This window comes from Poecilia latipinna, unplaced genomic scaffold (assembly GCF_001443285.1).
Source record: "Poecilia latipinna isolate Pla-1442-1.1 unplaced genomic scaffold, P_latipinna-1.0 Scaffold1699, whole genome shotgun sequence".
Classification (NCBI taxonomy): domain Eukaryota; kingdom Metazoa; phylum Chordata; class Actinopteri; order Cyprinodontiformes; family Poeciliidae; genus Poecilia; species Poecilia latipinna.
Genome location: NW_015114315.1, coordinates 1 through 25676, shown reverse-complemented (window position 1 = coordinate 25676; position 25676 = coordinate 1). Strand labels below are relative to the sequence as shown.

At 40.9% G+C, this 25676-nt stretch overlaps 1 protein-coding gene across 3 annotated transcripts; it reads right to left on the bottom strand.

Annotated features, from left to right (window-relative positions):
• Positions 1-23012, bottom strand: LOC106964667 (protein phosphatase 1 regulatory subunit 12A-like). 3 transcript variants are annotated; one of them, XM_015060309.1, is made up of 24 exons: positions 22621-23012; positions 14182-14312; positions 13918-14036; positions 12520-12676; positions 12278-12422; positions 12105-12179; positions 11903-11982; positions 8787-8980; positions 8566-8675; positions 8285-8479; positions 8046-8128; positions 7870-7959; positions 7569-7670; positions 5415-5516; positions 5251-5341; positions 5009-5140; positions 4817-4919; positions 3740-3843; positions 3590-3649; positions 3411-3497; positions 3208-3312; positions 2629-2679; positions 2344-2394; positions 1-689 (listed from the first exon to the last, which is right to left on the bottom strand). In XM_015060309.1, the coding sequence occupies exons 1-24, from the start codon at positions 22894-22896 to the stop codon at positions 603-605; spliced, it is 2730 nt and encodes a 909-aa protein (XP_014915795.1). In that variant the 5' UTR covers positions 22897-23012; the 3' UTR covers positions 1-602. The 3 variants fall into 3 exon arrangements, with proteins under 3 accessions (XP_014915795.1, XP_014915797.1, XP_014915798.1); XM_015060311.1 differs by lacking the exon at positions 2344-2394; XM_015060312.1 differs by lacking the exon at positions 7870-7959.
• Positions 23013-25676: the final 2664 nt, after the last annotated feature.

Here is a 25676-nt window from a genome sequence, read left to right as displayed (position 1 = left end):
TTGCATGTGGCAGCAAAACAACCCAACAGAGCTTCACCGACGCCCCCTCGCCTTCATGGCATGGTTTAACACAAAATCGTAGAGCCTAAGACGTGCCCCGGAGAGAAGTGACAGAAGAAGAAAACACCAAAACACTTGGACCTGGTGAGGGGAAACTTTCTCAACGTGTGACGTGAAATGTGTTCACAAAAGAATAAATACAAGGTGGACGCTCTAAGAACCAAGCCATGTCGTGTGCTCAGTGGAACGTGCATCGTGGGAAGGAAGGAAGGATGCACTCGGCGGGACGGTGTACGTGTGTGTGCAGGTTCCCTGACGAATAGTCACAATACGTCGACGTGGTGGGGAAGCGCGTGCACAGGTCCCTCCTGTGGCAACTGAGCAATAAGGCACTCAAAAGACACTCCAGCTGTTCATGAAGAGGCATCTCAATCCAAGTGAAGCTGCAGTGCTCGTGTGCGTAGAACTTTCCATTGCTTCTCTCCCTCCCCACCGCCCCTCACCCTTTGGCACTGAGAGGAATGTATGGAAGCGGTGGGATGGATGAAAGGAGTGAGGAGGATGAGGGGGAAAAGAGTTCCCTGGTGGTCGTCTCTCTCAATCTATTTGGAGAGTTTGCTGATGACGCGGATCAGTGCTCCGTTTTCATCTTTAAGACGCTGGTTGTCTGCTCTCAGGTCAACCAAAACCTGCAGGTAGAAGTTAAAGCTCATGTTAAATCAAGTCCGAACAGGGAGTGTGTGCAGCGTCAAAGTGTGTTTTGGTGTCGTCGCTTGGCGTCTTTCACAGCGATTAATCAGACTCACCATCTACTTTACATGAAAAATCCCATCCGGTAAGAAGTACAAGACAAGGACCGCAGAACTTTGAAACTTTAGTTTTATTAACAAAACAAACTTGTTTTAACTGCACTTTTATTTATTGTCAGACCTTTTCGGAGGTAGATAAGTTCGTTTTCACATGTAAGTATAGATTAATTGCAGATCGCCCAAAATTAAGGAAATTGGGGCCAATCAATCAATCAATCAATCAATCAATCAATCAACCCGGTTAGTTGATCGGCGCACATCTAAAAATAGTCCCATATTCAATTGAACTGTAAAATAATTAAAGAAATATATTTAATGTGACACCCTTATTTTTTTCTTTAAAATCAGAGCACAATGTTTATTTCTAGCTTATTTCATGTGGTCAACTGGATTCTGCTTACATTCTTTATTCTTAAATGATAAAAGTGATTATTTCATCCAAAGATAAGTTACTGATTTCTCCTTTAAGAGAATCGGAAGTCAAAGCACTCAAATCTGCAGCCTAGAAATATATTTAACTAGATACAAAAAGATACAAGCCTGTGTTTTGTTATTTACAGCAACTGTACAGAGGAATTAAATACAGCTAGTAAGAAATAAGGATTTCCTAGAAACCAGAAGTTAAGAAATAGCAAATCACACAAACCCTGCTAGGACTACAGTGTGTTTTCCAACTGACCATATGGTGCTAAGAGCAAACTTTTACATAAACTACCAGAGATCTCCTGTGGCGCTACTTTAGTTTGGACATAATGACATAAAATATTTCAAAACAGCCAAATTTATCTTTCCTGTAAGTAAAGAGAAAGTTGTAACCTCCTTTCAGCCAGCTGACCAGGAGTCTGCAGGAACAGGCGGGGGAGGGGCGACACTAGGGCTGGGAAATTTCACCTAAAATCAATACTATGACATATTGAGCATTTCACCTCGATAACGAGAAATGGATGATAACTACTTGTTTGGATGGCATGGTTCTGCTGGACTGGTCTTTTCGCAATTATTTTTATTGTCACTTTAATGAATTTTAAAACTACAGCATCTGCAAATAAACAAAAAAATTGTGTATTTTTAATTGTTACTGAATAAAGTCAAATGAACAAGTTTAGATGGATAAAATACTTAACTTCCGACGTCCTTGCTGAACCCAAAATGTTGAGTCTGTACTGAAGCTCTAATGGAAAATGGTTCTGTTGTGCAACAAATTATGAAACAAACACCACAGGAAGCCAGAAATAACTCAAAAGTGGCTTCAGCTGAGCCATCTACAGTACAGTCTAGCCACAACACTTTTTAAAAAAATAACTTGCATTGTTTTCCCAGCGGTTTCGTTAAACTGTCATGGCTGTCTCAGAGAAAACACTCAGGTAAAACTGGGTGGGCAGGTGCCAAACACCAACCTTATCACACCACCTGACCACAGTGAGAGGCAGCTCTCTGCAGCGTGCTCCCACAAGCCAAAGCCAGGCCAGTCGAGCAGAGAAGCATGCAAAAGTGTCAGCGGTCCTGATAAGTCTCCCTCCGAACCACTCCTCACCTTTAGCTCCTCCTCCAGCTCTGCCATGTGCCGCTCCAACATCCTCCGGTCCTGGTGTCGGGGAAAAAACGTGAGGGGATGGGAGGGGGCAGAGAGGAAGCGACGCAGAGAAGGAGGACAGAAGTTGAGTGAAAACAAGTGAGGAAGTGGTTTAAGTGGGGGAAGAGAGGAGAGTGTGTCAAACGGCAGGGGTGGCACTAGTGAGGCACACGAAGCTACAAGAACTACGAAAATACAAACCAAGCGAGAGAAAATATCGGCAGGAAGGGTGGGAGTTAGCTTTACCTTTCTCTCCAGGTCCAGTAGTGCTGAACAGTCAGTGAAGCGCTCTTGTCTCTGTTGGACAAAGAAATACTTTTTTTTTTATAATCAACACCACCGAAGGTTTTCATGCAATTAGTAAAAAACATACAAAAAAAAACAAGTAAATATGTTACCATCAGTTGTTATAAAAATGCTATATGTATCATATACGACTTAAAAGAAATGTTGTTTTTTTTTCTTATCAGCTTTGTACTGAGAATAAGCTCAGTCAATGTCCAATTCCACCAGGTGTTTACTAACTGCTGCTGGCTAGTCTGAAGGAGCCGAGAGGCCGAGTTGCGGGGGGAGGGCTGCACTGTGAGGCGGAAACTTGGAAACTGCAGCTCTGAGAACACCTAGCTGGAGCTACATCCATGTTTTGCTCAGCTGAATGGTTACCAAGGGAGATTCAAGGATTTCTCAAACATGAAAGCATGAAAGAATCAAGGAAACACTCCAGGCATGCTTCTGATGAGGAAATAACTTTATAACAAGACGTAAAGCTCATAATATTTTACATCGTACTGCCCCTTTAAGCAGGGGATTGAACTTGCTCATCACCTGCGTTGCCTTCTCCAGCTCCACCCTGGTCTGACTAATGATCCTCTGTGTGTCCTGCAGTTGAGCTTGGAGCTGGCTGTTTTCTCTGGAAACCTCCTCAAACAGCTGTTACACACACACACACACACACACACACACAGAAAGGCAATTAATAACAGAAGTATCACCACAGAGCAAACCAACCAACTCCAGCTGCTGCTGACCTTTTTAAAATCTTTGCTCTCCGATCCTTCTCTCTGGGTGCGGTTGCTATACGAGGTATCCAACCTTGAACTCGTGTCTTTGTCTTTCTGCATACAGAAAAACAAAACAAAACAAAAAAAAGGTAAACGTGTCTGCTGTATTTATTTAATGATATTTGATTACGCACATCAAGTACAACCTGTGGATCCAGCCCACTCCCTGAGAACTCCTCCTCTCCACTGGGCTCAATGTCTTCGCCCTGAAGAAGACAGATGGTATGAAACCAGAGTCAATCTGCAGCTTTCAGCTGCTCCAAACCATCCTGCAGCGAAGACGGTTTGGTGTTTACCTCCCCGGTCCTCTGTGCCTTCCTCCTGGCCCGGGCCTGTCTCCTCTCTCTGCGCTCTCTGGCCCATTTTTCTGTCTCGCTCTCTCCTGTGATGGACTCGACATCTGAGCAGAACCACACAGCATGTCAGATGTGGAAAAAGAAAAGAGAAGTATCTAAGGGCTTAAGCTAAAAAAAAAAAAAAAGCATATCAACTGAATTGTTTTCACTTGAGAACCCAAAACTTTTATGTATTTTATTGAGATTTTTTTGTTATAAAGAAACACAAATTGGTGTGTAATTGGGAAGTAGAACAAAAAGTGAACAGTACATGGTTTTAGTTCTTTTTATTTTGTGTCTGGACTTTAACTGGGCCATTCTTATGCTTGAATATATTTTTTATTTACTCCAGTCCATTGCAGCCCTGATTGTATGTTTAGGGTTCTTAACCTATTGGAAGGCGAAGCTCCAATTCAGTCTCAAGTCTTTTGAAGCCTCTAAAAAAATTTTTTAAAGCATTGCCCTCCAGTTAGCTCAGTTGTACCATCAGCTATTACCAGCTCTTCTGTCCATGCAGTAGAAAAGCATTCTTCCAGTATGATCCCAGTTTTCCACAGCAGGCTAAGTAGGCCAAAAAGTTTTAATTTTGGGCTCCTCTGACCAGAGAGCTTTCTTCCATATGTTTGCTGTGTCCCTAAACAAAACTCGTGGCCAACATTAACTGGGACGTCTGATGTCTTACTTTCTTTCACAGCAAATTTTTCGCCATAAATGCCAGATTTGTCAATGGCAAAACTAATAATGTGTTGTTGACAGATTCTCCCTGCCTGAGCTGTGGACGCCTGTAGTGCCTCCGGAGTTAAAATCGGCATTTTGACTCCTATGAATAAAGTAGACAAATTCAATTCAGTGGAATGAAAATAAAGAATAAATACCAGAGAGAAAATGGGCTGAAAACAAATAGCTTTTTAACCATCATTATTTTCCTTCCACTTCACAATTATGCTCTTTCCGTTGTTCTATCATATGAAATCCCAATAAAATGCATAAACTTTGTGAATGTAAGATGCTTTTGGAAGGCACTGAAGAAGCGACTACCTTTTCTTTCAGATGCCGGAGGGCGAGCCGAGCCAGCAGGCTGAGTGAGACCCAAAAGGTCCGACTTCTGCAGGCTGGCAATACGAGATCTCCAGCTCACTTCCTGTAAACGCATCGTTTCAGTGTCGCACGATCACAGAAACACGAACGGCACAGCCAAACCGGTCTGTAACCATTTCAGAGGGTTCTTACCCCTTCATCTGCCTTCTTCTGTTTGGCTTCCTTCTCTTTCTCTTCTTCCTCATTCTTTTCTATTCCTTTGTTGTCTGTCTTCATGGTTTTAATTGTCTTCTCTGCCTCCTGCAAATCTGTTAGCGTAACTCCCTTTGAATAAAAGAAAACAACGATGAAGCAAACACACACACACACACACACACACACACGGCGCAGCCGAGGTTCAAAGGCAGGGAACGCGTGGGAAGGTAAATCCTGACCTGGGTGGAGCGCCGGGATTGCCGCGCATGCCGGGAGCGGGCTTTTCTCTGTGCTTCCGCTTCCTCATCTCGCACAGGTGTCAGATACGACCTTTGTGATCAGAATCGCTGTTAGTGACAACGCCAGGTCACCGTCTAGGTTTGGTTAGATGTTTTGTTCTTACTTGCGCCTCTGTTTGCTCTCCTGGTCGCTTGTCGTCGTGCTCTGAGAAATTGAGGTGATGGTGGACGGGGGTTCCTTCTTTTCCGTCTGTTCCTGAGGAGCTCTTTGGGGAAAATGTTTTAAGTTGTTTATGTTTGAAATTAGGCCAGAAACACACATAAGGTCATATTTTTCACCCATAATACCCTCAAATATTGAAAGTAGGGATTATAAATAAATTTTATGTGTCGTGTCGTTTACATCATTCTTAGAAGCAGATTAGTCAATTTGCAAATCCTTTTTGCAAAGGCACAAAAACAAAAAAGCCCTCATAACCTCTCTTTTTAATAATACATGGTCATCACCTTGTTTGGATGATGATTTGACATCTTGGTTTACATAAATAACACTTCTTTTTTTTTTTTTTTTAGCAAAAAAGGTTTCCATTGAACTGTTTAATAGTCAATACTTGATGACTTTTCCTACGAAAGCCATTAACGTAGAAAACCTGTGAGCTCCGTGAAAATTAAATGGGTGAAGTGCACGGATTTCCCTTCACCCACCAACCGGCCTCTCTGCTATAAACAACTTTTGCTCTAGGATCATAAAAAAATTGGAATCCTGGGAAAAGGGAAAGAACAACCCAAAGCTGAGGGGATAGTAAATAAAACACCTCATGCTGCAGCTACTACAGATAGCTTGAGCAGCATGTAACCAGCCTGAACCCCAAATCATGTTGTTTATGATCATAATATATCCCCCCCACTTTTTGTCCCTCTATTTTGTCTCCTATATGAAACATCTGCTTATTGCCACAGATTTCATTAAATCAATAACAACTCTCTTTAAACAATCTTCCAACATAGTTAGCTCCTAAATACAGTGTTTTTTCCCCTCCATGTCTGAGCCAAAGTAGCCTTGCTAAGCGATTCCACCCGATTCTCATCTACCTTCTGTGCTTCATTTGCAAATTCTCCCATAGAGCTGAATTTCTCCAGTAGACTTTCAACAGGGCCAATCAGAGAACAGAAAGCTGAGTTGTGAACAGTGACGTCAATTTTCTGTGCCGTTTTAGAAATGTAGTCTGCCTATGGCTGTAGTTTAGCAACTGCAGCAGAGGAAGTCAATGTAGCCATTCAGACCGTGTTGACCACACGTCGAAATATTGCACCATTAAAATCAGAGACAGAGGAAACTAGAAGACATTTTATTGCTGGCAAGGATGTGGTTCAGCTCAGCACTTGGGATATGGTTGTTTATAGCATGTGCTATTTCTGGTAAGCTTCATAGCATAGCTTCTTTTACAGTCGTTAAAGGAAAAAGGTTAGCAATTGGGTAAATTAAGATCCAATCATTTAAAACTTCAACAGAGTGCAAGCCTCCAGCAAGCCATCATTTCTCAATAGCTGAGGTTCCTGCTAGATAAAGCAAAGAGGGGCTGTTTGTTAAACCAGTCTGGAGCCAAATGAAGGAGACAGAACTCAGATTGTTTGTAGCATTGGAATATAGTGACCTATGAAGAAACCAACAACAGACATACTAAAAGAGTTCAAGCAGTGTAATGGATGGTGTCCTCTGAATAATGTTTTGACAGATACATTACTGTGGTGCAATTAAAACCCCACAACATATATATGAGTTAATTATGTGGACAAAAATGAGACCAACATAATCACAACATGGCAGGTTAATATAAAGTAGGCCGCTGACTCACTTGTTGGGAGGAAAATGCTGCGGCATGTCTGTTCACATCAGAGTAATGATGCTGGCCAGAACTGGAGCAGAAACTGCAATGACTTTTTACATGCTGACAGATTTCAAGCAATTTGAATATTGTGTTTCCAATTACAGGCAGACTGAGAATCAGGTGCCGGTTTTTAAGGTCTCCAAACTACTACCACCAAATACCTTTGGCTTTCTCCTTCCTGGATAAATAGCCACATCAATTTTCATTTTAGTCTGAAGACTTAAGACGTAGGTATCCCTAACTTTGCCTCGAGTGGACAAAATGTTATTTATTGATGCTTTAGCCAGGCTTTCCAAATGTAACACCATCACTCTTCTGTAACTTGTGGGTTTTGATTTCCCTTTTTTCTTGAGAAGTGAATATAGTACTTTTGGCCTAGAAGTCTGAAAAAGAAAAACGTAATATATCTGGAATTTTACGGTAAAATACCTCTGAGCTAAAAGACTATTAAGGCGGCTGAGACCAGCAGAGCTTGTTCCTGTACTCGATGAGGTCACGTTGGCGTCATCCAGTCTCTTTACATAAGACGAGCTAATAAAAGAACAAAATAGGAAAGGTAAACAAAAGCACATATTACACTGTAACTTTTACACATAAATTAGTATTTGCAGCTATGAAGGGCAGGAGGGGAGGGTGGGGTTGCTGTTGTGAGCTGTGACAATGCAAGCGCACAAACACATAAACGGCAGAGCAAACACGTACAAAACAGGTGGTGAGCAGCGTGACTGACCTGTGTAGCAAAGATGGTGTGGAGCTAGTGAACTCATTCCCTAACTGACTATGGAGTCGTCGAGTGTACGACGAGCTACGGCTTAGCCAACTGAGAGAAAAGGGAGACAGGGTGACAGGGACACATACGCAGTGACTTCGATTCTGCTTCTCTACGCTGGACCCATTAAATCCCACCTGTTGGAGCTGTCAGAGCTGTTATCTGGAATACTGAAGAGTCTCCGTGTCGGAGTCGGCGGCACTCGAGCGAGTCTTGGTTCCTGGGGAAAATGAAAGAGGGAGACTTTGGTCTGTTTATCAGTTATTTATGCAGCTCAGTGAGATGAAGCTCTAAAAGACGCCTTTATTTGGCTCTTCACGTTCTAAATAACGGCAGTACTTTTGTGGGCGCATAAATCTCAGAAACGATTGTGTACCTTGGTGTCGGCGTCGGAGCTGAGGCGGGGGCTGGAGGCGGAGCGGCTCATTCCGAGTCCAGACTCTGCGGCTCTGCTCGGGTCCTGGACGGAGTCCGAGAGCCCGGCTGAGCCCAGAGTCACGGAGCTGCCCGCTTTCCTCAGGGACGTTCTCCATGAGCCGGGGGACTCGGTGGCTGGAGGCTTGCTTGGTTCCTGCCACATGTGCAAAAGTCTTGGGTTGCAAAACTCTACAAAGCACAGTAAGCACCTGGTATCCATGCAACATCTGTAAAGGCTACCTTCTTCAGCTGGCCTGCAGTGGTGGTCGCTGACATGGAGGTAGAAAGCGCACTGGTGGTATTTCGTTTGTTGTTCAAGTTGTTTATGATTTCTCTGTTTTTTGCTTTCTCTGCAACGGTAAAACATTACGCAGGTCAAAAATCCTCCAAACAGTTTCGCAGAGACAAAGTCAAAACAAAACTACAGCAGCTTCTCCCCTCTCTCTCCCCGCCCCCCTCACCTGACTCCGTGTCGCTCTCGGACTCGCTCTCCTCCTCTGAGCTGGAGCTGCTGGAGGCTTTCGCCTGGCTCTGCCCCGTTTGGCCTTCCTCCTCCTCGTCCTCGGCTGGACTGCTCGGCAAGGCGGGAGGCGGGTGCTTCTCCCGCTCATGAAGGCATATCTTGTCCCTGCTGCTCATGCGGGAAATAGAGGTCCTGCGGTGGAGAGGGAATGGGGGGGGCGGAGCCCGAGTCGGGGCGGGACGACAGGTGGCATGCAGGGAGCCGATCAGTGAGGGCGACCGTACAACGTGCAGCCAATTAAAGCGAGCAAGCAAGCGTCAATCGGCACGTCAACAGGTAGCACCGCTGGACTCTTTAGGTAGTGCGTTGTTTTTGAGTTGGCACCAGATTTCTAATTGCATCTTCAATTTATGATTTATTTTGCTTCAATTTGTGAAAAAAACAAAACAAAAGAGCACTAACTCAAATGGAAAAAAAAGACAATGCCTGGTCTCAGTGTCATGTTAGCCACTTATGATCAACAAAAGTATTAATAATAACAATTTACATTTTGTCATCATAGAGCTACAAGTCTTTCCTGAAAAGTATCCCCACAGCATGATGCCGCCACTAGTTCCCTCAAGTTTATCGTACGATTGATTTATTCTTTATTGTGACAGGCCTGTATACAATTTTGCCTGACAGTTATAAGTTCAGATTTGGCTTGTCCTGCACATTTCAGCAACAAGGCAGATCAAAGTGGTTTTCGCCATAAAACAGTCATATGTATTCAGAGTGAAAATGAATAATAGTTATACGTTTACCACATATTTTAGATTTTAATTTGCAAAAAATATTTCAAAAACCATGTACAATTTACCTTCCACTTAACCCTACACAACAACTTTCTGCTGCTCTGTCACCTGAAACACATTACAGGTTGTGGTGGTTAACAGGACAAAATGGGTTGCATAGATTTTTAGCACAGAGTTTTGTAGAAATAAAGCTAAAAGTTTTCCGTTCTACGACTTTCAAAGCAATAATTATCGGTAATTACTGGTTGTTGGTACTTGTAGTAAATAAGCTGCTCTCGGGAAGGCTCAGAATGTTAGATTAAATCATTTTAAAAAATGATTCAATCCCTATTTCTCAACCAAGTCATATTATTCATAAAGCCGTGTAATTAGCATGACTGAAGATGTACCAAGTTAAACCTAAAGGACACTCTGTGCAGCTATAATGTTATAAACAGCAGGCTCTGAGAGGGTGCCGAGCGGTTTTTGGGAAACAAATAATCCCTGTCCGGATTTAAAACACTGATGTAGGAAAAGGTCTAAGAGCCACAAATACTGACAGGAAAGTGGGATGTGCCTGATCCTATGTAATGGTCACTGGAACACATTATTCAAAGCATTTTATGTATGTTGCGTCATTGCCTAAAGGGCACTGCAGAACATTAAGACTTTTAAATGGCAACATTTTAAGTTTTAAGACTTTTTAGTAGCAGCTTCCATTACTTCTTTCTGACTGCATGTCATATGGCTTGACTATGTTTACCGACACCAACCAAAAGTGACTGTTAGTCACTGATGTGACTAATAGCTATGTGGAAGTATAATGCATTATGTCCAATCACTCAAGTTAAAGGAATCCACAGAAAGCCAATAAGGATGCTTGAATTATTTGGAGAGCTTAACACACTGAGCTGCAGGAGAATAACGTCTCCTTCTTTGAAACAAACCGCAGTTCTGTGGTTAAACAGAATGTTTTCCATTTTCCCTCATAAAATGTAGTCGCTAACCTCAGAAATTAACATTCAATTTGGGATTTTTCAACAAAATTTCACACTTTTTAAATCTATTTTTGAGCTATTTTTCTTTACAAACATTCCTTTGGGATTGTAGAATATTTACTATGGAGCCTGAAAAACCACAGACTTGACATATAAATAGATGGATGGACAGACAAACGAATGATGGGAAAACGGACAAAGTCAAGGATGAATCAACGAACAAACGGATGAGTGGATAGAAAAATGTATGGGCAGAAGGATGGATGAATGGACAGAGTGAGGGATGAGTGAATATAGACAAACAGGCGGATGGATGGATGGTAGAAGAACAAACTGACAAATGGATGGACAAAACGCTGGATGGACGGATGGATGGATGAGAAAATGGATTGGGGGAAGGACATTTTGCAAAATAGACCAATTGATGGACAAAAGGATGTAAGGACCGATGGTTGGGAAAATAAATGGAAAAATGGATGGATGTGCCAGTGGACAAACAAAAGAATGGATGGATGGGTAGGTGGATAGATATGGGCGAATGAAACGATGAACATATGAATATAGATCAATGGATGGCCAGACAGACAGATAGACTTTTTTTTCTGACATTCAGATCTGAAATCTATCAAGCAGAGATTCTGACAGGGAGTCCAGATTCAATTTCTGTTCCACAATCACCCACATATGGAAAATACGCAAATTGTATAATTCCCCCAGATTATACTGGAACCCTGTAAATCAGACTAGCGGCACAAAGCGTCCTCTGCCTCTTGATGGTTTGATCTGCAGCTCTCGTCCACGACTGCACAGACAGTTCTCAGCACAGGCATCGAAAAGGAGAAAAGCCAGAAGCGTCTGACAGCAGCAAGTAGCCACTTTAAAGCTGCTGATCTAACGCCGATAAAAAGAAACGTACCAGATGTTTTACTTAGAAAGTACTTCACATAAAGGTCCTGATTACTTCTACACAAATGAACTCGAAACAGCTATTCAGATTGTTTATGACAGATGAAGGACTTTCCACAATAAAAAGATCAGAACTGCCATTATTTATGTCTAATTTTCCGTTTGCCATCTATATAATCATGTTATACACAGATTTTTTTTTTTTCTTAACTTCTAACTGGCTTACTCCTGAATTACAAATCGAGATCAGTAAGTGTGCAGGATGACACTAAGACAGACAAAGTCACTTCAGCAGTACATCAGCTCACAGGAACGTTTGGACCGTTAAAATCAGACTTGCGTGCATGCAGACAACTGGTACTGGGCTTTATGGGATTCAGCCAAGGAAGGGCAAAGTGTGTACCAACGCACACACACACACATATCATGGCACTAACCTGCGAGTGCGGACTGGTACCATGGAGATAGGTTGATTGGTCTCAATAACAGGATTCTGTTTCTGTTTCTCGCTGCGTAACTGAAGAGGAATATAAACAGACATAAACACAGAGAACATTCTGTGCCGCAGCACCATCAATCAGATGGAGTTTATCTGAGCGGGTGATAATAGCTGCGGAGCTCGTTTGAAGGCAGACTTACAGCGTTCTGTTTCTTCTGCAGCTCCTCCAGGGTGTCCACGAGGTTCTCGTCTGCAACATCAAGAGGCGTTTGACCCTATAAGGAAATTGAGCCGTGTTTTATCAGCTGCAGCCGACGATAAAGCTTCAGCGGCTGATTTAGGAGTGAGCAAAGGTCATTTCGGTCGGCCTCACCACGTTGTTGACGGCGGCCATATCGCACATGTGGTCGGCGAGCAGGGTGCACACCTCCTCCTGTCCCCAGTGAGCCGCCGCATGCAGAGGCGTCCACCCGTCTATGTCCCTGCAGTCCACATCTACCCTACACTGCAACAGTACCCTGACAAGGTGAGGAAGAACAGGAGGAGGGGCAGACATGGCCATGAATACAAGACGAAACCAAAACAGGACAAAACATCCGTCATTTGTCTTCTTACTTGAGGACTTCGATGTAACCTTTGGCTGCGGCGACGTGCAGAGCCGTAGCCTTGGTGTTGGGGTGAGGCGTCAGGGAGCCGCCTCCTTCCAGCAGCGCCGTGGCGTCCTGCAGCATGATCCTCTCCTCCTCCTTCCGGGCTTTATCCACGTCTATCCCTGTGAGGCGGATGTGAACAACGTGGGAATGACAAAATTGTTTTGTTTTTTTAAAATATGCATTTAATTAAAACCGTTTTCAGAGTGAAACCATAAGACATTACAAAGGGAGATTCTTCTCATACTTTTTGGAATTCTCCAAGAAATTGTGACCATTTGAATTAGAGGTGAACAACATGTTTAGACCTCTCAGGTCTTCTGGTTCAGTTTCTGGAACAAATGTCCAGAAAACTGGCAAGATGCTGAAAGACTGAGTTCCTATTTATTTGCCTCTGATTAATAATAATAGGAACATTGATTGATATATTTTATGTATTTTTGCTTGATGATTTTTATGATGGCATTAATGTTTATTGCTTGTTTCACAATTGGTTACTGCATTATGTTTTGTTTAAGGTGTAGCACTTTGAACCGCTTTGTTGCTGAGTCTTGATTTGACGATCTTCATTCCAATATCTATGGACGCGATACTCAATACCATATATCAAGTGCTATGTATGTGAATTCTGCCAATCAATAGCACATATCTGGCATATTGAACAGACTTTAACAGACCTTGATGCATAATTTTAGTGGTTGAGATGCAAAAGTTCAAATAGGGGTGAATGTCATGAAGGAAAAAAAAGTCTGAAAAATGTGGGTTAACTTTATTCGGTATTGACAATATTCAGATGCTTTTCTGCCATCACAGAGATTTCATTATTCATTTATGTGAACTATAACAAAACAAACCAAATTACTTTTGCTTAACTTGTGGCAAACTATTACTTCTTTATTTAATCTACAGTTATCCTCAAAATACTTCAACACTGTTCAACTCATAACATTTGAGATGCAATGAAAACTTGGCTTGTGACCAGGATTGGTCAAAAAGTTTAAAATTTGATAATTTTCCAGTTACTGAACATGGATGTTCATAGATGTTACCGAGGGAAGAACACTGAAAAATACCTGTATGAAGACAGAGGAAGATGTAGGAAGCCATTTAAGAAACAAGCTATTCTCTGAAATGTTAAAAAGTTGATAACTATATTTTTAAAAAAAGTTACAGAATCTTCCACTATGTTGAAGTCTTTGGTACAGAATTCACGGTTTGATTCTATGACATAATTAAACACAGAAAAGCTTCAAATAAAGCAGTGGGAGTTAAATGGATCTGTGACTATGATTCATTTTAGGTTCAAAGTCGCCTCCATGACTCAGCAGGGAACCTTCGACGGCGATGTGTTTAATGAGCTCACCTTGTTTTTTGATTTCAGCTCTGAGAAGCCTCTCCATTACATCTTCGTTGGCCACATCCAGAGGGAGCTCTCCTTCGCTGTTGACAGCCCCAACGTTAGCACCGTGCTCTATCAGGTACCTTCAAAACAGAGAGATGGTCCGCAAGCAGTTAGAAAATAATTTAAGTATATTAATCTATAATTTCCACACTGAAAAAAAATGTTGATGTGAAACAAAACACAGAGTCTGCAGTAGCCAGGATGGTGAAGGTGAGGAGGACTCACTTGGTGATCTGGATGAAGCCGCAGGAAGCTGCAGCGTGCAGAGGAGTCCAGCCCTCATTGTCCCCTCTGTTGACGTCGCTCCCGTTCTCCACCAGAAACTGCACCATCTCTGCGTTTTCGTCGATGCACGCCTGACAGGGAGACAAACAAACACCTCAGCATCGCTGCGTTTGATTTGCTTAATAAAAGTCCTGAAGCTGAGAACTCAAACTGATAATACAGATGTTTGTTTCAGAGGGTCTCCAACCCATTAAAAATCAGTTTACATTTTCAGTGAGAATAGGGGGAAACTCCAGACATTTCCAAAATCTATTAAACCCAACTAGAGCAGCAGAGCTAAAACAATGACCACACTGTATACTTGCTGTAATGACTTTCTGCTAAGTGGGCTGCTAAAAGCCCTCAAGTAGTTTCTAAAACCGTCATTTTGTTCCGTGAATGAAACAGTGGCTGTGTCTGGCAGCTTTTCCTGGGGAGAAGTCTATTAAAGATCCCAACGTGACCCAACCAAAGTTTCGAGATAAATCGCATGTGAATCTCATGGGATTATTTTATGCTTTTTAACATTTATGAAAAAAATTGCAGCTTTACCTATTCCGACACAATTTGCTTTGTATTTGTCTGTTAGAAGTTGCACACTAAGACATAAATATAAAGGAAATACAAACGTGCCAAAAATGCTTGGAAAATTACCGTCACCGTAAATCAAACGGATCGATGCGCTGAACTAGTTACAGTCCTGTGAAAAAGTATTTGCCAACATATACATTTATTTTTGCTTTCTATTACACTTAAATGCTCCAGAACGTCAAACCAATTTAGTATAAGACGGAGAGAACCTGATTATATGTAAAATGTAATTTCCAAATGTTGATTTTACTTATAAGGGGGGGGGGAGAAAGCAATTGCTACCTTCTTAAAAATTTTGTCAAGTCATTAACTTTGGTTCAATTTTACACAGGATTTCTGATATATAAGTGTATTTCTTCAACTTAAACATTTAAGCATGACACACACACAAAAAAAAAAAACACAAGAAATTTACAAGTGCAAAATACTTTTATGCCACTTTATAAATATTCCCATAAAATGAAATGAAACAGAAACGTTAGTTGTTTTTTCCACTTCTTTATGCATGAAGAAGACTCAGCTGAATATATTCATACGTCTGGAAAACATGACAATCAAGCCAGACAGGATTCTTGATGCAAGAAGATAACATGGATCATATTACTAAAGAGCACTTTAAGACTGTGGTAGTTACATTTTCCTTGCGCTTATCGTGTGTTTTACTGTGTCCTTGTGTAATCCAACATTTCTCTACTTAAAACACGGTAGAAGAGAAGAAATGCATGACGGAAATGTGTCCAGCTGGAAAGTATAAAGATCTTCTGTTCAACTAACTCTATGCATTTCATTAAGTGACTGTGTCCATCTTGTTTCAGGTGTTTGTAAAACATTTTATTTCTTGCTTTGCTATTGTGCAGATCATGGACAGTTAAATATCCATATCTGCACAAATTTGCATATTTTCGCATGATGGGGTAGAGGGTAGTATTCAAAGTATTATTAAATGTTGGTATGCAATTCCCTGATGTAACTCACCGCACCGTACTTGTGGCATGTTCATGTGATTTTTACATCAGACACTACTAAAATGTTAGCCACTGCTAGCGAGCTGGAGAACTGCTTTTGCACATCAAATTTTTATTTATTTATTTATTTATTTTTTTAAAACATCACTTTTTCTCATGTGCATAGCCTGTAAATATGCATTATAGAGTGTGCACATTAATTTGAATAACAATATAAGTGTTATTCACCCTTTAAAATGATATTCCCAGTGAATGAGAGACTGTACTGACTGTTGCAGTCTCCTGTCCTTTTAAAGGAAAGTTTATATAATGCTTGCTAATATTAGTCTTCCATTTAAACAAATTGGATTTAAACAAATTGCTCTGGATGAAAACATTACCCAGGAGGAAAAAATTCAAACAGAGCTATACTATTCATCTATATTCAGATAGTTCCCATTTTACCTTAAGCACATGAACCTGAGCGTCACCCATTTATCAAGAGGAAAAAAAAAAAAGATTTGCTTTCATATTTAGAAAAAAAAGGTGTGTACTTTTAACTGTGTACGCCGTAGTCCAATATAAAAAAAACAGAGAAAAATAGACTGAATAATTATTTAAATTTATTTCACAAAAAGTTTTAAATTAAAGTTCAGTTATTTTTTTGATCAAACAAAAAATAAGATGACCGTTCACTAAATGGGCAAATTACCTAATAGATATTTTGTTGAGGGCTGCACAGTGGCGCAGTTGGTAGAGCTGTTGCCTTGCAGCAAGAAGGTTCTGCGTTCGATTCTTTCTGCATGGAGTTTGCATGTCCTCCCTGTGGGTTTTCTCTGGGTACTCCGGCTTCCTCCCACAGTCCAAAAACATGACTATCAGGTTAATTGGCCTCTCCAAATTGCCCCTAGGTGTGAGTGTGTGTGTGCATGGTTGTGTGTCTCTGTGTTGCCCTGCAACAGACTGGTGACCTGTCCAGGGTGACCCCGCCTCTCGCCCAGAACGTTACCTGGAGATAGGCACCAGCAACCCTCCTGACCCCATTAAGGGACAAGGGTGTAAAGAAAATGGATGGATGGATATTTTGTTGAATTACCTGACTAATAAATAATGAGTGTTTAAGGTGGAGTTGTGGTCAGAGATGACCAGTTGAAGCGTTTTTCCATCATTAACCGCTAATGATGTAAATGAGCAATAATGAAATATAATCTACCAGAGATCACATGACTTTCTCTACTCAGGCTGATCTGCGAGCCACACCTACATGCCGCACCAGGTGACAAATATTACACACCTTAGTTTCACACCATGTGATGTAAAAAAAAAAAAAAAAAAAAAACAGGATTCTTCTTCCACTGAACTGTGCTCTAACTTGCAGTACGAACTTGTTTACCCATAAAAAAAAAAAAAAACTCCAATGTTGTGCTTTTCTGTGGAACCTTTCCAATAAAACCGTCACAAACCTTTCCATTGTACGAACCTGCAGTAGCTGCCTCTTTTGTTGGCCAACTCGGTCGTGCCTTTAGTCCACACAAGCATCACAATGATGGTCCGTTTTGATGGAAAGAGGATATCTGAGACAGGGAGCTTCCTACAGAAGCAGCAGCTCTGGGCTGCTATGACCCAGTCCTATCACAGTGTGGCTCCTTTCAGGTCCAATCCAATATTTACATGCGACATTTTCTCCTGCTTTTAGCAACTGAGTGCAAGTATGTCTACGGAAACCTGCAGCTTAATGTTTCGCACCCACTGCCTTCAGCGCTTGCAGCATTGTGTACCCATTAGCAAGAAAATCAAGATATGCTACTTCTTCTCACAGCGCTCCTAATGCTTTTGCCAACTGAGAACACCTGAGGCAGTTCTTGATTTTCCAAGAAAGGAGTCCCCTTACTTTGTTTTTTCTCCCCGACTGGTTGTATATGCATCCAAATGTATTGTAGTGACACATAAAGTGGCCAACAGCTGAGTAGAGAGGCCAGATTAAGGCGTTTTACTGTCAGTCAGCTGTTTTTTGTCTTAGCAATGAGTCACAAATTGGCACTACAAAAGGTTTCAACCAGCCCCAGGAACAAGACCGCTGTCGTTACGTAGAAATAAAAACACAGATGAGACAGACTACATGCGGCGCCTTGCAAAAATATTCACTTCCCTTAACCTTTTTCCTGTTTTTCACTTCGAAATAAAATATATTGCAAGAATTTAAAGACACCTTATGATAATAACGTCCACTAGTTGGTAAATTAATTGAAGAGACAGAGTATGAGACCTGCAAAGTATGACTGCTACTAAATTATTTCAGCGATTGATTTTTCTGTCAATTATTCTTACAATTAATTGGATTTAAAAAATAGCATATTCTTCAGATTTTCCCATTAAACCACTTATGCCTATTTATACAATATTAGAAATACATAAAAGGTACAAATAAAAACATCTATTTCCTTTTAACATTTTATTGGCTGAACTGAAATAAGAAAGTATCCCTTTAGCGTATGCTTGATCATTTGAAGCGAAAAAATGAAGTAAAATACTAACAGCAAAGTGAAAACCTTAGCCCTTTCTGTTTGACCTAACAGTGTAGAGATGATCTGTTCACCATCTTGTTTTTATGTTGTTTTTTTTTATATCTTTAAGGCAAAATGTATATATTTTTGCACAGTTTTCTCTAAATTACTGCTTTGAAGATCTTGTTCTTTCAACAACTGGCCTTTTCTGATTGTTTATACTCTAGTTAAACTGTCACTAAATAAGTTGACGATTATTTCAATAATTAATATATCACGATTAATATACAATTAATTGTTTCAGCCGTACTACAAATCTACAAGGAAAAGACAGTCAACCTAAACAGGTCACAAAAGAAAAGCACAAATCTGGAGGAGCCGCAAAGAACCACAGCTCAGGTAGGAAAGTCTGTTGAAAGGACAATAAGATGCTCCACAAATCTGGACCAGTGGAAGGAAGGAAGAAATGTGTTGCTGAGAGAAAGCCCATGAAAATCTGTGAAGGAATAACACTTCACATTATCCCGATTGTGAAACATGGTGGTGGAAGCATCATGCTGTGACAAAAGTTTTCTTCAGCAAAAACAGTGAAGCTGGTCAGAGCTGATTAAAAGAATGGAACAAAATTGTTCACAATCTAAGACTGAGCAGGAGCTTCACAATGATCCAAAACAACTAAATGGTTTATTAGCATATTCATGTGTTAGAATGACTCAGTAATACCTTAATTACTCAACGTCTTTTATGACAACTTACCCTTTTGCAATTTCAAACAAACACTAACATGAAGAAAACAGTGAAAGACGTAATTTTTACTTTATAAGCAACATATTTATAATGTCATTACGAAGATGAGTCTAGGTTTGTCACAATCAGACATTTTACTGAACGATAAATTGTCCCAGAAATTATCGCAATAAACAATAGTACTGGATTTTTGAGATCATTTTCAAATAATATATTGATATTTGCACGATAATGCAAGAGACTAATAAACCCTAATTTTGCACAGAACAGCCAACACTGGAACTGGAAGTGATTTTAAATATCCAAAATAAAAGACAACAACCAAAAACGTTGAATGGGGATCAGTCAACTTATTTCACTTGTTGACTGATCCTTGTAGCGCTGACCACACAGGAAGTTGTGACCGCTCCGGTCACTAGGACAAGCCTTCGGACCCCACAGATGCATTCTCAAAGTTTTCTAAGCCCATACATAGGCTGCTCTGCTTAAAAATAGCTTGACATCACAAAGCAAAACAAAAACAGTGAAGACACGAGGATGCTGTTAGCCTTGCAAATGTTCACTCATGAACAAATGACATTCTGATCTTCTCCCAGCATCAGATGAGAAGTTAAGAGATCTCAAAGGCGTTGACAATTAATCACCATGACAATAGAGATGCCCGCAGTAAGTTTTGACACGATAAGTATAGAAGTCAAGACGTTTAACTGGAAAGCCACACATATCAACCTCGCCTTTTCTCGCCTGAGAAAAGAAAAGGAATCGTCTTCTGGGGACTTTTTTTTTTTCCTGCCAATTGCTGCTGAGAAACCTCCTCTTTCTCTTTATTTATTTGGATGTGGATAACAGAATTTGCTAACCTGAAGTAAATGCCGTCACATCAACATCAGTAATTATAACTCCTCAAACTGAGTGGAGAGTAATGAGAGTGTTTACATGATGCTAAAGCCTCACACAGAGCCGTTCCCCTCCAGGAGTGACTTAAGCTACCTAAGAGGCTTTGCTTTTGGTCTAAATCAACTAATCGCAAAGCCGCTACAGGCCTTCCTTCGCTCCTCGCAATATGAGACAATTAGCGGGAAACCAGGTTGGGGGGGTGGGATCAAAAATGTGCTTGTTGTAAGAACAGAAGATGACGCTTGCAAGCGGCGCCAAAAAGCTTTATTCACCCACTACTGAGGGATGTGTGTCTGTTTGGTGGGAGCGGTATCCGAACAAGTAGCTGAATGAAAGAACAGAGGGCACTTCTTGCCCCTGTGAAGGCTTCAGAGGTGAGCACAGACCCTCCAAGCGGAGTCTTTCTCCAAGTCATCAAGTGACTCATTGTGGAAATCGCCTTTGACAGCAGCTTGTGCTGTTTGAGGAATGTTTTCCATTTCTTCATCTGAAATCCCCGAAGTCCCTTCCACAGGGAACTGGCAGAGAGGAAGGAGGAAGAGAAGGAGCGAGCGAAGCAGTCGGAGGAGGAGGAGGAGGAGGAGAAAGACGGTGTTGTGGAGAAAGTCTTTGGTTGGTGAGGATGGAAAGTTTGGAAAGAGTAGGCCTATATTTGATTCAAGTTGCCAGGCAACAGATGAGCAACAGGGGAGGAACGGGATGGATAAAAACCTCACTTGGGTACCACATGGGGATCAAACTAAAACAGGAACGCTTTACAAAACTTTTATCTTGGGTTTACTACCACTTCCTTAAATATAATACCAAGTAGTGCATCGCCCCTCCCCATAACAAACACACATCAGCATTGATGGCCAGTGTAAAGACAAACTTCTGGTTCTTCTTTGTGTTTATCCAAGTCAAAAAGATCGCATTTCATTAAATAGTGTGAAGGAGGACCGACATTTGACAAATAATGACTCTAAAGCATTCAAGTTGCATTGAAATTAAAAGAGGGTTCCACGTTGCATGAGCCAGAATTCGACTCTGGTGACCCTCATGTTACACAAGCTGAAGAAAACAGAGGAGATGAACTTTGACTCTTTCAAATCTAGTCATTTCTATCTAAATTGTATCATGGATTTTGGGGCAAACATGGAGTATTGAGCTCATTGTGAGTCTTATGGCTTGGTTCACCACCATCAGGTGATGCAGAAGTACTAAGTTTGGATTTGAAAATCATCTCAGTGGAACACAAACAGTGAGCTTGGAAGCTTGTCTTTGGGAACAAATAATGGTTTACAACAAAACAAAAATAACAACAACAACAAAAAAAAAATGGTTCTACAGGTAAAAAACTATAATAAGTTTAATTGCTTTCACAGGAAAGTCTCACTGGTAGCTATAAATGACTGAAGCGTTTGCAGCTCTTTTGGAAACCTCATATATGGGGGGGAAAAAAACAATGTTTACATCTCCTTAAATATCACATATGACACTCGCTGGCTTTGTCTTCAGCTTGCGTAATGAGACGACGACGTGTTTGACACCCCGTGTTATAAATGAAAAGGAAATGCAGCATCACAGAAGGTTTGTGTGACAGTGACGATGTCCAGAGTGCAGCCCACTGATGACACTGAAGTAGAAAGGAGGGAGGGTCTCTAAAGTTGAAGACGATAGACAGAAACATCTCTAAGAGCAGTAATCCTCGGTCAGCGGACAAGAAAAAGAACATATAGCTAGTTTAATTTCCTTGTCACACAACACATGTTTTCCTGAAGATCATGGCACTTCTACTGCTCCTATAAAAACCATCAATGCCCTTAAAAAAAAGCCTTTGATAAAAAAAAAAGTAGTGCCATCTTTCTATGCAACTGGATTCCTCAAACGCCTCTGATACCTTTTTGTTTTTAAACAAGCAGTTGGAGGGTTTGCAAAGTAGCTTCAAGACAGAACCAAGATGGTTCAGATATAACAAGCCAAACTTGCAAAAGAGGTTCCACAAGGCTTAATTCTTAGTCCATTATTGTTGTCCATCTAAAAACAACCAAGACTAAACTATTTTGACCAGATCTCCCTTGCAAATAAGCTGTATGATCTCAATGGAACAAACCTAGTAAAATAAATACAATAAAATAATATACATGCTGAATCTATGAACTGTAACTTTTGGAATTAATTAATTTCCTACCCCTCCTGTAGTTTTAGTTTTTCTACAGGAGGACCTGTTTGTTCACTAGATTATTACAATATATCACTACACAGGGAGTGTCTGCCTCAACCCTGCTAGTCTGCGTCTATAAAAGAATATCATCCCAGCAACATTGATATGACCTCATTTTACTGTGTGGTATAAAACTAAAAAAACAAAGCAAGAAGTATTAAACTAACCAAGGGGGGAAAAAATAAGGCGGACGTGTCAGGCTAAAGTAAAGAAACTGTGACAATCCACACACAGGCCAGAAATTCTGCCTAAACCTCCCTGAACAAATCCAAGCACTCCGATGAAGCTGCAGAACCCGATGCGGTAAATATTAAGCAAACGTTTACTTTGTTTCCTAGAAAGCAACACATTTTACCTAACGAGCTAGATAACCTGAACGCCTCATTCTGTGAGGCTCATTAACGGATCAACGTCGCGGTTAGTTTAGAGACAATCGGACGCCTGCAAAAAAAAAAAAAAAAAAAAAAAAAAATTTAGTGTCTTAATAACAGACACAAAGTTAAAAACTGTCCACCTGGTGAAGCGCTGTCAGCCCGTCTACGTTGGCGTGGTTGATGTCAGCTCCTTGTCGGAGTAGCGCCGCCACCTCCTCCCGGTCGCCGGCGGAGCAGGCGGCCATAAACACGGCTCCCTGCGCGAACTGCACTTTCGCGCGCCGCGTCCCAGAACAGCCCGTGGTTTTCCGAGTCTCCGACCCCGTCCGGTCCGTTTCCGAGCCCAGCCATCGCTGGAGCTGATCCTGCCGTCGTTGTTTGGCAGCTTCGGACCGGGAATGGTCAGTGGCCGCCATCTTCCCCCTGGTGTGTCCCCGGACAGATTCAGCTCATGGTACGAGGAGGAGAAGCAGCGGAGTGCGGTGTTTAGATTGAGCCTTCTCACCCCCTGCCTGGGCTGCGCCACCTGGTGGACGACCTCTACAATTGAAACCGCAAACTTCGCTGAGAACTTCAGCGGCAGCCCCCTGGTCCCTTCAGGGTCGGCTCGGAATTTACTTACTGCAACACAAGTTAGCTTCAAATTCGCTGCTTCAGCTTCAGCACTTAACAAAATGCTTTTTTTAACGACACCTAGCCACTTTTGATCCCCTTTAATACTAAATCTAAAATAATAAAATAATTAGAATGGACACACTTTCATCTCCTTTTCTCTAAAACACTGCAAAGCATTTTTGTCTTGCAACAAGAAGGTCCTAGGCTCAAATCCCGCCCTGGGCTCTTTCTGCATGGTGTACACATGCCGGGGTTTTCTCTGGGTACTCCAGCTTCCTCGCAGCCCAAAACCATGACTATTAAATTTAATGGTCTCTCTGAAATGCTCTTAGATGCCTGTGCGCATAGTTGAGTTTTTCTGTGTGGCCTTGTGATTGGTGACATGTCCAGATTCCAGGGTGTGCATGGTGTGTGTAGGACTCTCCATGTATTCTGGCTGGCTTAGCATAACAGTTTGGTCTAAGTTGCCCTTAGAAGTGAGCAAGGATGGACAGATGTTGCTAATATTAAAGTCACGTCAAGATAATAACTTTTTTCTTTCACCAAATATAACAACATAGATAATTATTGAAACAAAAACTTGAGAAGTGAAAAAGGTGATACACTTAAAAAAGTACTTTGCAAAATGTATGCTTCATGCCAAATTGCATCTTAACATGTGGCTTATAATGGAGGAATGATAAATGTAGTTTAACTTTCTTTTAACTGACCGAATTGCTAGAAACCCACAAATATCTAGTGTTGCAATCCAAACCTACAGTGGTTTTAGAGGTCAGGGGAATAAACCCCAGTCTAAATTTGGTGCATGAAAAAACTACTTTTTCCTGTTTTCTTTTTTTACTACTTGACATTTTTGTAGTTTTTTACTTTATTGTCATTACAGTTACAAACACAGTTTATGCCAATCCTAAACCACAAACAGTGAAAAATCCTCTGTAGTTTATAATTAAACTTGGATGATTTGCAGCATATGCCTACTGCTGCTCCAGTTTGTCTTGTCATAAGATGGATGTTTTTTTCTGTTGTTTAACAAAGTTGTAGTTATATGCTGTAGTTAATCATGGGGATTACCAGTTTATTTTATGATCACAAACTCTAAACATGATGACACCTGGTGACAAAATCAGCACATTACATTTACTTGGCAAATAACATGTAAGCTTTTAGCAAATCAAATGTTCTTATAGATTGATTAAAATGAAACACCCTGTACATGACGAGTACTTAAAGAGCTTGGTTACTTAATAAGTAGAAAATGAGCAGTTCTGAAAAAAATGATTGACACTGAACAAAGCACCAAACATATTTTAAAATAATTAACTAAAGTAAGAAGCAGTGAAAAAAAAAACAGAACAATGAAAGATCACAAAAAGTATGACTGCAAATATACATGATCACCACAGTAATTTCATGTACTGCATACACATCATTTTGTTTTAGCCATTTACATTAGTACATTTGTTAAAAACAAAGTAAGCTTTCTTTAAACATAGTGCATTGGAAATTGCATCACGCAAATGGAGTAACTGTTTTTAACAAACCAACTCTAATGTTTTCCGTTTTGTCCAGAGCTTCCTGTGAGCCAAAAGTAACTGCAGGCAGGAAAATGCTGCTTCACTTTGTGGCTGACTGCCTTCCACTAAAACCATCAACACATTTTTTTTTTTTTTTTTTTTACTGTGCTAAGTCTTTGTAACATCCTGTAATTCAAGTTTGTGCATGACTGACTAACTGTGCAAATTTTAAGTGTACTTCTGTTGACGTAATACTCCATGAATGCCTGAATCTAATGGCTTATTTCTGATTCAGGCATCGGTCCAAAAACGTCGAACACCCAGTAAACGTGCCTGTGCTTTAAAAAACTATTTATGGTTCTTGAAGTTTTGTAGATTGTTGCCACGCCTTACACCTCGCTGTAGTTTTTGGAATTTTAAGTAGAAAATGAAACAGTCGACCATAAGTAAATAATCTCCATGGTTTTGGAGATTACTTACAATTAAATATCTGAAAAGTGTGGCGTGTGGCATGTGGCATGCATTTGGAAAGAAACAACAAAAACAACAAAAAAAAAACACTGTGTGGCAGAGAACTAACGCTGCCGATAACCCTGAACACATGAACCAGACAGTGAAACACTGCAGTATCATGATGTGGAGATGCTTCTATTCCACCAGGATAAGAAAGCAGGTCATAAGTTGTAAAACTGGGCTATCCTTGAAGAAAACATGGTAGAGGATGTATTAGACCTGAAACCGGAACATATTTATGTATTGGAAAGGCCCAGTCAAAGTCCAGATTTGGTTGGGAATTTGAGGAAAGACTTGCTTTTCACGTTCCCTTCCCGACCATTCTGACTGAGGTTGACGAATGGGTGAAAATGTCAGTCTCTAAATATCTACGGCTGTCAGAGACATATTACGAAATGCTTCTAGGTGTACATGCAGTGAGATGTGGCTCCAGCAGGGCTGATTACAAACACATGCTATTCTCTTATTTTTGATTGGAGAAAAAAAGTGAAAACCATTCATCCATCCATTTTCTTTACACCCTTATCCCTCAGTGGGGTCGGGAGGGTTGCTGG